The sequence below is a fragment of the Ascaphus truei genome, chromosome 1, assembly GCF_040206685.1.
Source record: "Ascaphus truei isolate aAscTru1 chromosome 1, aAscTru1.hap1, whole genome shotgun sequence".
Taxonomy (NCBI): domain Eukaryota; kingdom Metazoa; phylum Chordata; class Amphibia; order Anura; family Ascaphidae; genus Ascaphus; species Ascaphus truei.
Window position 1 is genome coordinate 49013485 of NC_134483.1, and position 12750 is coordinate 49026234.

Genomic DNA, 12750 nt, shown 5'->3' on the forward strand with positions numbered 1-12750 from the left:
AGAGGAGATCAAAGGCCTCCTCACGTTTGGCTCTGCATGCAGTTAAACTCCAAACCATGATGATGTTGAACTATTACACAGATAAATTATACAGTGAAAATAAGTGCAGCACTAAATGTAGTGAGAATACAACAAAACAAAACAAGTGCGCAAATTATTATTTCTAGTGTTTAACCCTTCACCACCGTTGTGTTAATTTGAAACTAAATACAACCTCTAATTCGATGGGTGATCTGCAGCTATGTGAACAGGGGAAAAACCCCTAGGCAACTGTAACACAAAAAGACAAAAGTCGCAAAACCCCGCGGGACACGTGATTCATCTACACACTGCTCCGAAGCACAGTGGCGGTCGGAGGCAGATCCTAGCCGTGAGCGGTGGCGACGGCAGCGAGTGGGGAAGGATATCGATCGGAAGGCAGCAGTGCGGCAGAGATCCCATGCTACAGCTGTGATAGACGGTCCTGGATGCTGTGAGAGAGACCATCTGAGGCCTGGAGGTGGCAGTGCGGCGTGTGGTAAACTCATGTATTGTACATGAAATGTCTAATACCAACTAATCTGATGTACGCAGATATTATACCCTAATTAATATACACCTATATTTTTACAAACTTCACTATGTGCGTTTGCGACTTTTGTCTTTTTGTGTTACAGTTGCCTAGGGGTTTTTCCCCTGTTCACATAGCTGCAGATCACCCATCGAATTAGAGGTTGTATTTAGTTTCAAATTAACACAACGGTGGTGAAGGGTTAAACACTAGAAATAATAATTTGCGCACTTTTTTTGTTTTGTTCTGTTGTATTCTCACTACATTTAGTGCTGCACTTATTTTCACTGTATAATTTATCTGTGTAATAGTTCAACATCATCATGGTTTGGAGTTTAACTGCATGCAGAGCCAAACGTGAGGAGGCCTTTGATCTCTTCTTTGCAGAGGAGCCCAAAGTGACTAATGAGCCTACCAATGAGCAAACGTGCATGAAAGATATGTTTAAAAACCTAGAAAAACTTCTTATCACAGAAAGTAAACAATGGTTTGAGAGACGTACAATGCAGAGATATTTAGACTGTGGTAGATTGCCTAGAGGCTTACGTATATTAAAAAACCCCACCTTTGGTAGGGACAACGAACACTTCATGAAGGAGTGGGTACGCATTTTAGATGAATGTTCTAATGACTTAGTGCGGTTAATAATATTTGAGAGAAATAAATCATTAAAAGAATTGGGAATCCAAATTGAAGAACAAATAAAAATTATGGAGCCCCTTATCATCGCCAATGATTGCTCTGAGCTGGAACACGAAGTGTGCACCAACTTAGAGCAACATGATGATGGGACCGTGAAAACCAAGCATTTTAAGTTTTATAGAGATAAAAACGACTATGACACTAACAAACAACGAACATGGGCCAAAGATAACTCTAAAGGAAAAGGGACTGACAATAAAAATGTGAATGAATCAAATGGGGATTCTAACAGTCGCCCTAATGGTAATTTAGAACATCAAAATAGCCATAGAATAAATGGAGAACAAAATGATAGAGGGAGACAATTTGGTGGCCATCAATATACAGATAGAAGGGAACAACCTAGGAGAGATAAATCGAATCCCCAAAGGGGGGGACATCCTAGGAACCCTAACTATAAAGGGAGAAATTATGACGAAAACTATAACTATAATAGAAACAGACAAATGAATTATCAACAACAAAATGAGTCTTATAGACCCCCTGTAAGGATACCAGATTATACACGTGAGAGTCGCCCTGCACCCTCCCCTTCTCCCTCCTCTCCATCTCTTTTTTTAGATCTGATAAGGAGGAGGCATGGCTCCCCATTAAAAGAACCGACAACTACAGAGAACCCCAAACAGGTGATCTCAGGAACCAAGTTAAAAAGACCATTGCCAGAAGAGGGAAAAGAGGAGGATCCAGGGTCCAAAAGAAAAGAATTCTAAGGACTCAACCTACCAAGCTTGATAGAGGTATTTTTAACCTCTCCACGTTCATCCTTACAGATGATCAAAAAAGGGTCTTAAGTAAGGGACTCTCTTTTTCTAAGACTAATGGGGCAAATTCATTTCAACTTTTCAAAGATCTCCATAAATTTATTAGGAATATCACACTTAAAAGACACTTTATCAAAATAACAAATGAATCTAATAACAAAGTTGATTCAAATAAAGAAATAGATAAAGATATTGAATCATCAGCATGTATTCACACGCCGTTCAAGACCCAATCCACTTTTTACCCGTATCAATCAAAGGGTAACCATGTGGATACCTTTTTTGATATGGTGTATAACGACCTAAATAAAATCACCAATAGTGCAAGGGAACAAAACACCAAACAGAACATGTCCAAGGCTGAAAATCTTGCACTTAAACTTTTGCAGGATAATAATCAACTCATTATTAGACAGGCTGACAAGGGAGGAGGTGTGGTTCTACAAGATCGCTCTACTTATGAGCAGGAAGCACACCGACTCCTTTGTGACCCTGTCTTTTATAAAAAATTAACTTCAGATCCCACAGCATCATTTCTAACTAAACTTAAAGAACTTCTAGATGAAGCACTATCCCTCACAATAATAACAAATAAAGAACATGGGTTCCTATACAATAAGTCACCAAAAATACCGGTGTTCTATCACCTACCTAAACTGCACAAATCTCTAATAAACCCGCCAGGTAGACCAATAGTCTCAGGCATATCCTCACTGACGGCTAATCTATTCCAATATGTGGACTATTTCCTGCAAAGTATCGTAGGGGAGCTACCTTCATATCTAAAGGATTCCTCTGCGGTACTAAACCTTTTTGCAAAATTCAAATGGAAAAGTTCGTACAGGTGGCTGACGTGTGACGTACAAGCCCTGTACACCAGCATTCCACATGTAAAGGGTATTGCAGCAGTTGAGGAATACCTGAGACGAGAATTCAAAATCACAGATCTGAATAGATGGTTTATTTTACAAGCCATAAAATATGTGCTTAGCCATAATTATTTTCTTTTTCTTTCCCAGTTTTTCTTGCAGGTTTGCGGAACTGCAATGGGCACACGTTTTGCCCCCAGCTTCGCAAACCTGTATATGGGAAACTGGGAGGAAACTTTCATCTGGCAGGAGAATCCATTCCTGAAACACATAGTGATATGGCGTCGCTATATAGATGACATTCTCTGTGTGTGGGAGGGGGATGAAGAATCAATAGATAAATTCATGGAATACATCAATGATAATGATCACAACTTGGTATTCACCCATGTAACACACACGGAGAGTGTCAGCTATTTAGATCTGGACCTGAAGGCCTCAGAGGCAGAAGGGGTAACAACTAAAACCTTCTTCAAAAAGGTAGATACTAACAATCTCTTACTGGCCTCCAGTAATCATAAAAGAACTTGGATTAGCAATATACCTGGAGGTCAGTTCATGAGAATTAAGAGAAACTGCAGCAAGGAGGCAGACTTTGAATCACAAGCCCAATTCCTGTTCCTTAGATTCTTAGAAAGAGGATATAACTATAAACAACTTATGCTAGAACTAGAAAAGGTTAGAAAAATAGATCGGAATAAACTGTTGACACATAAAAAGAAAAGCCCTCTAAATGTAGATGAGGACAGGATAGAAGTCCCGTTCATTACAAATTACAATTCCATGCACAGACAAATAGAAGGAGTAATAAAAAAACACTGGGGCATTATATCTACAGACCCCATTCTTAGTGGACACATTACTACATTTCCCAAGTTTATTTACAGGAAAGCACGCAGTTTAAAAGATATATTAGTCCCGAGTGACATTGGGAAAACTGCAAAAAATAAAGATGCATTATCCTGGATGAGTAATAATGTAGTAGGGAACTTCCCATGTGGGAGATGCTGTATATGCAAACTCCTACATGGTGAACGCAAAACATTTAAATCCAATATAGATCATAAAGTGTACAATATTACTGAATTTATCAATTGTAATACCAAATTCCTAGTGTACCTATTAGAATGCCCCTGCGGCCTGCAATATGTAGGCCGCACAAAACGCTGTCTGAAAACACGTATCCAAGAGCACGTGAGAAATATTAAACATGCATTACAGACCCATAGTGTAAGTCGTCATTTCTCGACCCACCATAACAAAGACCCCTCATACCTGACATTTAAAGGGATTAAAACCATTCCCCAAAATAGACGTGGAGGAGACAGAATAAAATATATTTCTGTCCAAGAAACCTATTGGATCCACCAATTGCAGTCTTTAGGCCCAAAAGGTTTAAATGAAAACATAGACCTTTGGTGTCTATATTAAACAATTTTGTATAAATAGGGCCTATATAGTTATGTGTCTTAAATAAGACTAGTGCTTGGTCTTATATAATAAATCTTTAAATATCTGTGATACCCATTCATATTAAACATAAAGCAAATAATGTGTATATGTATCAGTAACACCTGTTTGTTTTATTTCAGAGCCTTTGAAATACTCACAATCATTGGCAATTTTATTGATGTGATTTTTATGTATGTATTTTATACGTTGAATAAAAAGAATGTAATGTGTTTTAGCTATACCCTTGGACCAGCACTGGAATGATCAACACACCAGAGCACATTAAGGAGCAAGTACTTTAAAACACCCACACCTGTGGGATGATGCCTGGTGAAGATCAGATTGGTTTAGATACCTTCTGACTTTGACCAATCAAATGGCGATCTAAGGGTATAAATATACTCTTATCCTAGTGTATTTTATCCCTGAAGAAGCGTAAGCTTCGAAACGCGTTGGATAAGTTTTTTATAGCCCTAGAACTATATCTCCACAATCTGTGTGGTATTATCTGCCCTGGACTGATTTCATGCCAAAGCTGCACTCGGCAAATTGCAGTAAAGCAACCATCACGCTTTACGCCTCAACCTCCCTTTGCGGTCAGTCGCAAAACCCCGCGGGACACGTGATTCATCTACACACTGCTCCGAAGCACAGTGGCGGTTGGAGGCAGATCCTAGCCGTGAGCGGTGGCGACGGCAGCGAGTGGGGAAGGATATCGATCGGAAGGCAGCAGTGTGGCAGAGATCCCATGCTACAGCTGTGATAGACGGTCCTGGATGTTGTGAGAGAGACCATCTGAGGCCTGGAGGTGGCAGTGCGGCGTGTGGTAAACTCATGTATTGTACATGAAATGTCTAATACCAACTAATCTGATGTACGCAGATATTATACCCTAATTAATATACACCTATATTTTTACAAACTTCACTATGTGCGTTTGCGCTTTTGTCTTTTTGTGTTACAGTTGCCTAGGGGTTTTTCCCCTGTTCACATAGCTGCAGATCACCCATCGAATTAGAGGTTGTATTTAGTTTCAAATTAACACAACGGTGGTGAAGGGTTAAACACTAGAAATAATAATTTGCGCACTTTTTTTGTTTTGTTCACTTACAAGCCTTAGCCTGTCAAAGAGCACTCTTGTGTAGAACTGTGGTGATGCTTAGGAAAAGTAGGAATACAGTAGTAAGATACAATTGGCAATCCACATGCCATAAATTAGAATCCCTAACATGCCTATTGTCAGATCAAAATAATTAGCTGTGGTGAGGAGATGATGAAACACCATAACCATACAAATGGACAGTTCCCATGGTAATTAGCTGTAGTAGGGAAAGGGGGTGGGTTAGCAGAACACTGGGGAAAGGAATGATACACTATTATTTAGGGTTTTTTTGCTCTATGAAAAAATTGGAAATATTTGTTTAGCATTATACAGTATATATAATATATAGCTCCAATTCTATAGAAAAAAGAAAAGAGAAAGTGCATGGCCCATAGTGTGATTCTATTTTAACTTTAATTAATAAAATCAGAGGGAAACAGGCTCACTCACAAGTATATTAAAAGATCAGGCATGTAGTGATACCATATCACAAAGTACTGCAGCCATCTCGGTAGGTCCCCAGAATCTTTAAGGGTGTGGATTTTGGTCAGTCTTTCTCCTCGTCCAAATGTACCAGCGGAATGGCTTCCTCTATCACCCTGACTGCAGACAGGGAAACGAAGTCAGCACAGCCTCCGTCTATCGGGAAATGGGAGCAGCGGAGGATCCGACCAATCAGCTTCCACTCCACCCATAGTATATATATATATATATCCCTATTATTTACATAATATTCATAGTCATTAGGTTGAAGAAAACACATACGATATTGTGACGGTGAGGGGGTAACCAGGCTCAATAATAAAGGTTAAGTCCACTTGGTTTCCCCTGAACTGTGTTTTGGGGTCCTACAGTGTCAGCTCTTGGACCTGGCTGTCGCACATGCATTACTGTGACTGTGTGGAAATTATGCGACAATAAAGAATGTTTGTGTTTTTGCCTTTCCAGGAGTGCTAGCAAGCAGAGATTGCTGGGCTAGGAGTTTCAGGGTGGGTTTTGCGTAGAAAGTCTTTTCAGATTGTGGCTATGCAGTGGGGCTCCCGAGTTATGGGATACCCCAAAGATGTACCCGAGAATCAGGTGAGATTCTCGGGTACATTGAAGCACAGTGCTCCGGTCAAAATCCTGCCCTGGGAACGTTCTTGCAACTCACCACCATGAGTCCCTGCTTCAGCCCAAACCAGATAGGTAAAAAGGGCATCGGGGATCAAGGTATTCCCAGAATGGTAGCGAGGTCCCTAGTATAACGGGGGAGGCCCCGTTCATGCCCAAGTCACCTGGACCCTGTCATAGGGGTTAAGGGGGTGCTCCAGCTATGTGATTAAGCTGTGAGGGTTTTATTTGTGTGCCAAAGGTAAAGTCAGGTTTCTACAGTGTGGCAGGGATAAGGCTAGTACGAGTAGAGGGTATATCTCCTTATTCTATCCCTGACCCCAGAAAGGGGGACTTAGACATTTTAGCACAAGATACAGTGTAAAGGTATATTTTATTAAGGGGTTATATTTAATAGGTATATGTAACGGGTATTCCCTGTGAATACAGACGCTACTACTGCTGTGTATACCTGTGTGGCTCTCAGGAGCCTAAGCCTCCGCTCGGGGAGCCTGGGGTACATACATATAACAATCTCGTGGTGCAACGCCTCCACCTGGGAAGGATCCAAATGGAGTGGGAGGAGGCCCTCACAGGAAACAATCACGGTAACCACACAGTTGTAAAACAGGACAGGCTTTACTGCATATATGCGCATAACTTATACTCTACTATACATAACATTCAACGTTGCATTTGGGTAAGGTATAACATACACCCCGCTCCCACCACCGTGTATCCCATCACCGTGTCCAATCGCACTATACCTTGGCCACTCTCCACGCAAGTGTCCCCAAATGATACCCCCACCCTTAGGTGTGCTTCTTGCGTTGCTGTACAGTGTTGGTGCACTTGAAGAATGATACCTGGCCAGGGCTCCCACCCCGGGGTCCGCAGACTACGACAGGGATTTCGCCTGATCCGACGTCGTCCTCCGCACCGCGTTGGGTGAATTCCGGCGTGGATAATATCACCTTAGTCTCAGTGTCTTTGGTGGCGTTCTGAGCCTAGAACCCACCTCGCAGGGCTGCACGGCTTCAGCGCTGTGTCCCTGACTATGCCAATAGCTAATGGGGCAGTGTCCCTATCTAGGGTCTGTCCCTATAGCACCACAAGCTGGGGGTTCAGGACCTATCTGGGGCCTAGGGGATTGCTGGCCTAATGCAGTGGGTCCCCTGCACTCACCTCCTTCTCCTAGCTCTTCCTGGTCCAGACTAATGTGCTGCTCAAAACCCCGCAAAATGTATCTAAAATTCCTTCGGCAGGGAGATGCTACAGCCCTATTGGCTCCCTGGCGTCACGTGGGGTCCCCTAAGGCTCATGGGACTTGTAGTCCTTATCTAGAGCCCTCCTCTCATTGGTGGTGTTCTGCGCGCTCTCATTGCGCATGCGCAAGCTAACAGGGGCCTCGCATCGCACTATCCTCACTGCGAATGCGCGAGGCAGAAAAACATGGCGGCGCCCTGCAACGGGAGCCGCCGGGAGTCCTCGCAATGCGACCGCGGCCTTAGCAACCAGCCGCGGCGTCCCCGGCAACCCCCACACAGGCTCCTATGCGCCCTCACTCCTGCGACCTGCTGACGGGTCCGCCACTGTACTCGGCGGCACCCGCGATCACTCGCAAGGTGAGGGGGCGACAGGCAGGGGGGACCTGGCTACATATATTAGCTTGTAACCTGTATATGAACTGTGGGATTTCCAAGTCCCGGGCTCCGAGAGACCAGCTTGCTACCAGGCTTGGTGCCACTGTGTCTGCTCAGGTCCCGGACTTGAAAGCCTCAAGGATGCCAAGGTGTTAGAACAGGCTGAGTACTGGCGTTACACTCAAGTACCCACGTCATGGGTTAACAAAGGACTATCTGGCCACCATTTGCCCATCCCCAGACTTTGAGGAGCCTGGCACAGCGGGGGGTTCAGTATGCTAAGAGGCAGAGGTGCCAGGTTGGCGCATGCCCGTTAGCTGAATTGAAATCGGTGCCCGCCCGGCTTCAGAATACCGGCAAATCAGTGATAAGCTGGCAGAGAATTTCCCACGTGCTGATTGGCTGTAGTGTTTTGTGAATGGCACTCCAAAACCTATAAGAAACCTAGCAGCTAATCAGGACCGCAGATTCTGAGCAGCAAATTCAAGATCCCAAAAAGATGCTCTGAGAGAAATAGACGCGAGCCGGCATCAGAGATTTTCAAGGCAAGAAATGTTCTAAGTTCCGCTTTTTAGGCGCCAAGTTCTGAAAACGGAACGTAGCGGTCGCGGCTGGAACTGCATGCTGAATTGAGTTCCAGGATGTTTGTGAGTACCTCACGGTCATTGGAAAGGGCTCATACAGACTTAGTTCGTTAGCCCAGATCCCCAGTAAGTGTGTTTTCATTGCATATTGTAATTGATTGTGTGTATGTCTTTTCCTGGAATAAATTACAATTTATATTACCTACTTGTTTTGCTCAATCATATGGTGTAAATTTGCCAGGTCTCTCGTGACAGGTATGTCCATCAAATTAACCTTTAATAAATTGGATGAAATACCCATACTATATTTATAGTTAATGAATATTGATACAGAGGAAGGTAAACAAAAATACAAGAGGAACATGTGCCATGTTTTGCTATTGCTGACCATTACTTCCTGTTGTATTACAGCCTGTTGGTCTCCCCTAATTGAAAAGAAAACACAACTTTTTCAAAGATTTTCTTTTTACTGTATTACAATATCACAGATCCAGTACCTTAGAATAGGGATCATCTTAATAGTATTAAAAGTTGTAAAAAAAATAAAATGAAAAAGAGTGCCTCAAATGTTTATTAAAAATGAAAGATAATATTGGAAAGTTAAATAAATATTAAAGAAATGTACAGCTTGTATTTATTGGGAAAAAACGCACTATTGTAAACATATAATTGGTGCTTGAAACCCTATTATCTCTCAATACACTATAAAGAGAGGCATACTATTGTGCTCAGTACGCAGGAATTTCAAAGAGATCTTGAACAAAATACAAGCTACTGTAGGTGACAACAAGTAACAGAACCACAGCCATGGCAGTCTCCTGTGGCATCAAAGTTAAAGTCAAAATGGAAAAAATGAGCTGGGGAAGAAGTGTGTTATTACATACATTACGTTGCCGTGGGAGTATTGGTATCCCATTGTGTTATAGAAGGTGGTTTTGGGTGAAAGTGCCAAGCAATGCAGCTGGCTGCAACTAATGGAGAACAAGAACATTTCTGCACGTATTTAAATACATCTAAGAGAATTTGTGTGTCTTTGAAAGTGCAAAGATGAGACAGCAGGGTGATATTTAAGTAGGAACAGATGTAGCTATAGAAATATGTAGTAGCTAGCTAAATTGTTCCAGGAACACAGTAGCTATTTTGGGGTCTGTTACGATTGCCTGTATTACTGTGTATGATACTTCTATTTGACCAACTTAACATTTATAGATATACACACAGACCAAAAAAATCTGATATGATCTGAAAACGTTACAAGCAAATATATATGAAGAACTTTTAGGTTGTTCCATAATAAGCATGGCAGCCAGCATAATGTTCACAGTGGCATATGTGCAAGTGTAAAAAAGAAATGATTAAGTGAAGATAGAAAAAATTATGCAGGTCAAGAACAAGTAGCAGAACACTAAATAAATGTAAATAGAAAATAGTGCTGGAAAACTGTGCAGAAGAGGCTCCATACGTTTCAACTGTCCAAGGAGATGGGAGAGTATTTATAAACTGTAAAATATACTGTATATAGAATTGAAACGTCCTCATACCCGATAGGTAAGTGCTGTAAAACTCAACTAGAGCATATTAACTATTGAGTTCTTAGAGAAAACCCCTAAGACTGCTGACCTGGACTGGCAGATCCGTATCGCAGCAGTGAGAACATGAAGTCTTACTACATTTGTAGGCTAAAACACTAAGAAAACAATGGGTCCAAACCCAAAGATTCTCTACAGAGAGGATAGTAGGTTGGAAAACCCCCAATTGTGTGCACTCAGCACCTAACCGTGTGGATAATTGGTGCAGTGGTTAGAGACCTTCAGAATTATCATGGAGCTGAATATTGCAGCAGCCTATGAAGGGATATCAGTGTTGCTCAGATAAGAGTTGCTCCCAGAGTCTGAAAGCTCCCTAATAATGTATAATTGTAAGCAGTTGGGTGATTGATATAATATTTTTTTTATCTAATAATAATTATACTTAAACTAAAATAAATGAAGTAGGAATTATCAACAGATACTTAACTGGGTGCAATAACACATTTAATATAAAGTGAGTTACAAAGAGACATGTCTCTGATCAAATACTGATAGAACCTTAGTATGGGTTGACTAATGTTTTAGGGATAGGTAGAGACCTCTGCTGATGATCAGAGGGTCTCTGTGAGCTACAGTTAGATTGCTAATCAATGCAGGGCACAAATACTCTGCTAGTAAAGATGTAGCAAACTGCAATCCTCGAAGAGCTCAGACATAAATGATGCCTAATTTGAGTTTGTCAGGGAATTCCTGTGCAGCACTCAGTGTTTGTGAGATGCTGGAGAGGTCAGGTGAGTTCCCTAATTATGAGCATGCAATGTGCTGCAGTTGTAGCAGCTGGTTTAGGTCTCGTCCCCACTGTTCACGGCTGTGCACGCGCTGCAGCGTGCACGTCGCGAACAAGAGCCAGACGCTCCGCCGCGAGGGTGCACACACTCATTGGGACCATAGCTTAAAACACCTACAGTAGGTGTTTTTAATTGCATCTCATCTGGTAGGTACAGTGTGAAGGTTAGATGGACATTATATACCGAGAAATATCTCTATTATTGAGACACTGCAGGCTACAATTATCAATGAGCTCTGGACAGAAAATTATGTCCCATTAAAGATAAAATAGAAGGTACCAATGGAGTACTGATCTGTATTGGTGTGAGTAGGCTGCTCAAGCTAACAGATGAGTACCCTAATATAGGTGCAAATTACTGAGGCTTTAACTAACGTTAAGCTTATAAATAATCACAAATGTGGTCTTACCCATCTGTTTAGAGATTCTGAACCATTGTGCTTAATTGGTACATTACAGTAGGTTATGAGTATGGTTAATATACATTGTGTCTGAATTATGTGTATATTTTGTATGTATTACAATCTTTTGCCACTATTTTGTAATTCTGCATTAGTATAAGATATAGAATATGGCTGAGAGTTATCTCCCCGACGAAGTGATGTGGGTCATGACATGCACAGGGGTGTGTGTGGGCCACCTCATGCTGTCTGCTTGTACGGCATCTTCTTTTTTAACTTTCTGAAGCAGACATAAATTTTTTATTTTTTTCTGCACTGGTATTGTTCCAAATACAATCTTTAAAACAAACTCTTCTCTCCTTCTAGATTTCACTCATATGCCCCTACCTACAATTTTTCTCAGCTTTAAATACGCGCTCTACATTCTGGTCAGGCCTGCCTTCTCACTACCCCCGTGTCAATACAGCTCTCTTATACATACAACCTTCTCACACACTGACCCCTCTCAATGCCCACCAAGCACCTTCTCTAACATCGCTCACCTATTCAATGATGCATCTACTCACTAAATTACAGTAGGCTCCTATATACACTAAGAAAGCACTCCAAGGTGTGCTTACAATGTCTGATAGTTTCCACACATGCAGATTAGATTGTAAGCTCTCCCAAGCAGGGTTTCCTTTTTCCCAATATTATATTTATTGATGCATTTAGCCCATCTGTATTATTATATTCCCTGTATTGTATTTGTAAACTGCTGCATACCTGGTTGGTAAAATGTATACAAATATATAAATACACTCACCTGCATTTTTCATGCACTCCTGAAGATTGCATTTTTGAGTTTCTAGTGGTTTCGGTTCTTCTTTTATACAAAGGCTTTGGTTTACAGTGCTGTTATTGTCCGTACTGATACACTCTATTATCCTTTGCTGGTTACCGTCTCCACATGAAGCAGAACACTGAAAAACACAATACATTTCATCTCAGGAAACAGTGAACCTCAAGAGAAATTCAAAACAGGAATGACGTAGATCATATTATATTATTTTCCATATTTCATTCCAAATAGCTTAATTCTTGTGCTCAAAACCGATAATATTAACATTATATTATCTTTTGTGATCAATACAGTTATAATTCCAACCAATAACATTAAAGCAGCAATACAGGTTGCATTGCTTTTTTTTTGTTATAGGATTGAAGCAGGGGGTCTTC

The 12750-nt window shown here is 41.4% G+C and overlaps 1 protein-coding gene across 1 annotated transcript in view; it reads right to left on the reverse strand.

Annotated features, from left to right (window-relative positions):
- ADAMTS12 (ADAM metallopeptidase with thrombospondin type 1 motif 12) overlaps positions 1 to 12750 on the reverse strand; it is a 609209-nt gene that overhangs the window by 46974 nt on the left and 549485 nt on the right. Inside the window, exon 23 of the mRNA XM_075587768.1 lies at positions 12338 to 12494. Coding sequence (XP_075443883.1) covers positions 12338 to 12494 — 157 coding nt within the window. The remainder of the gene's footprint in view (positions 1 to 12337; positions 12495 to 12750) is intronic.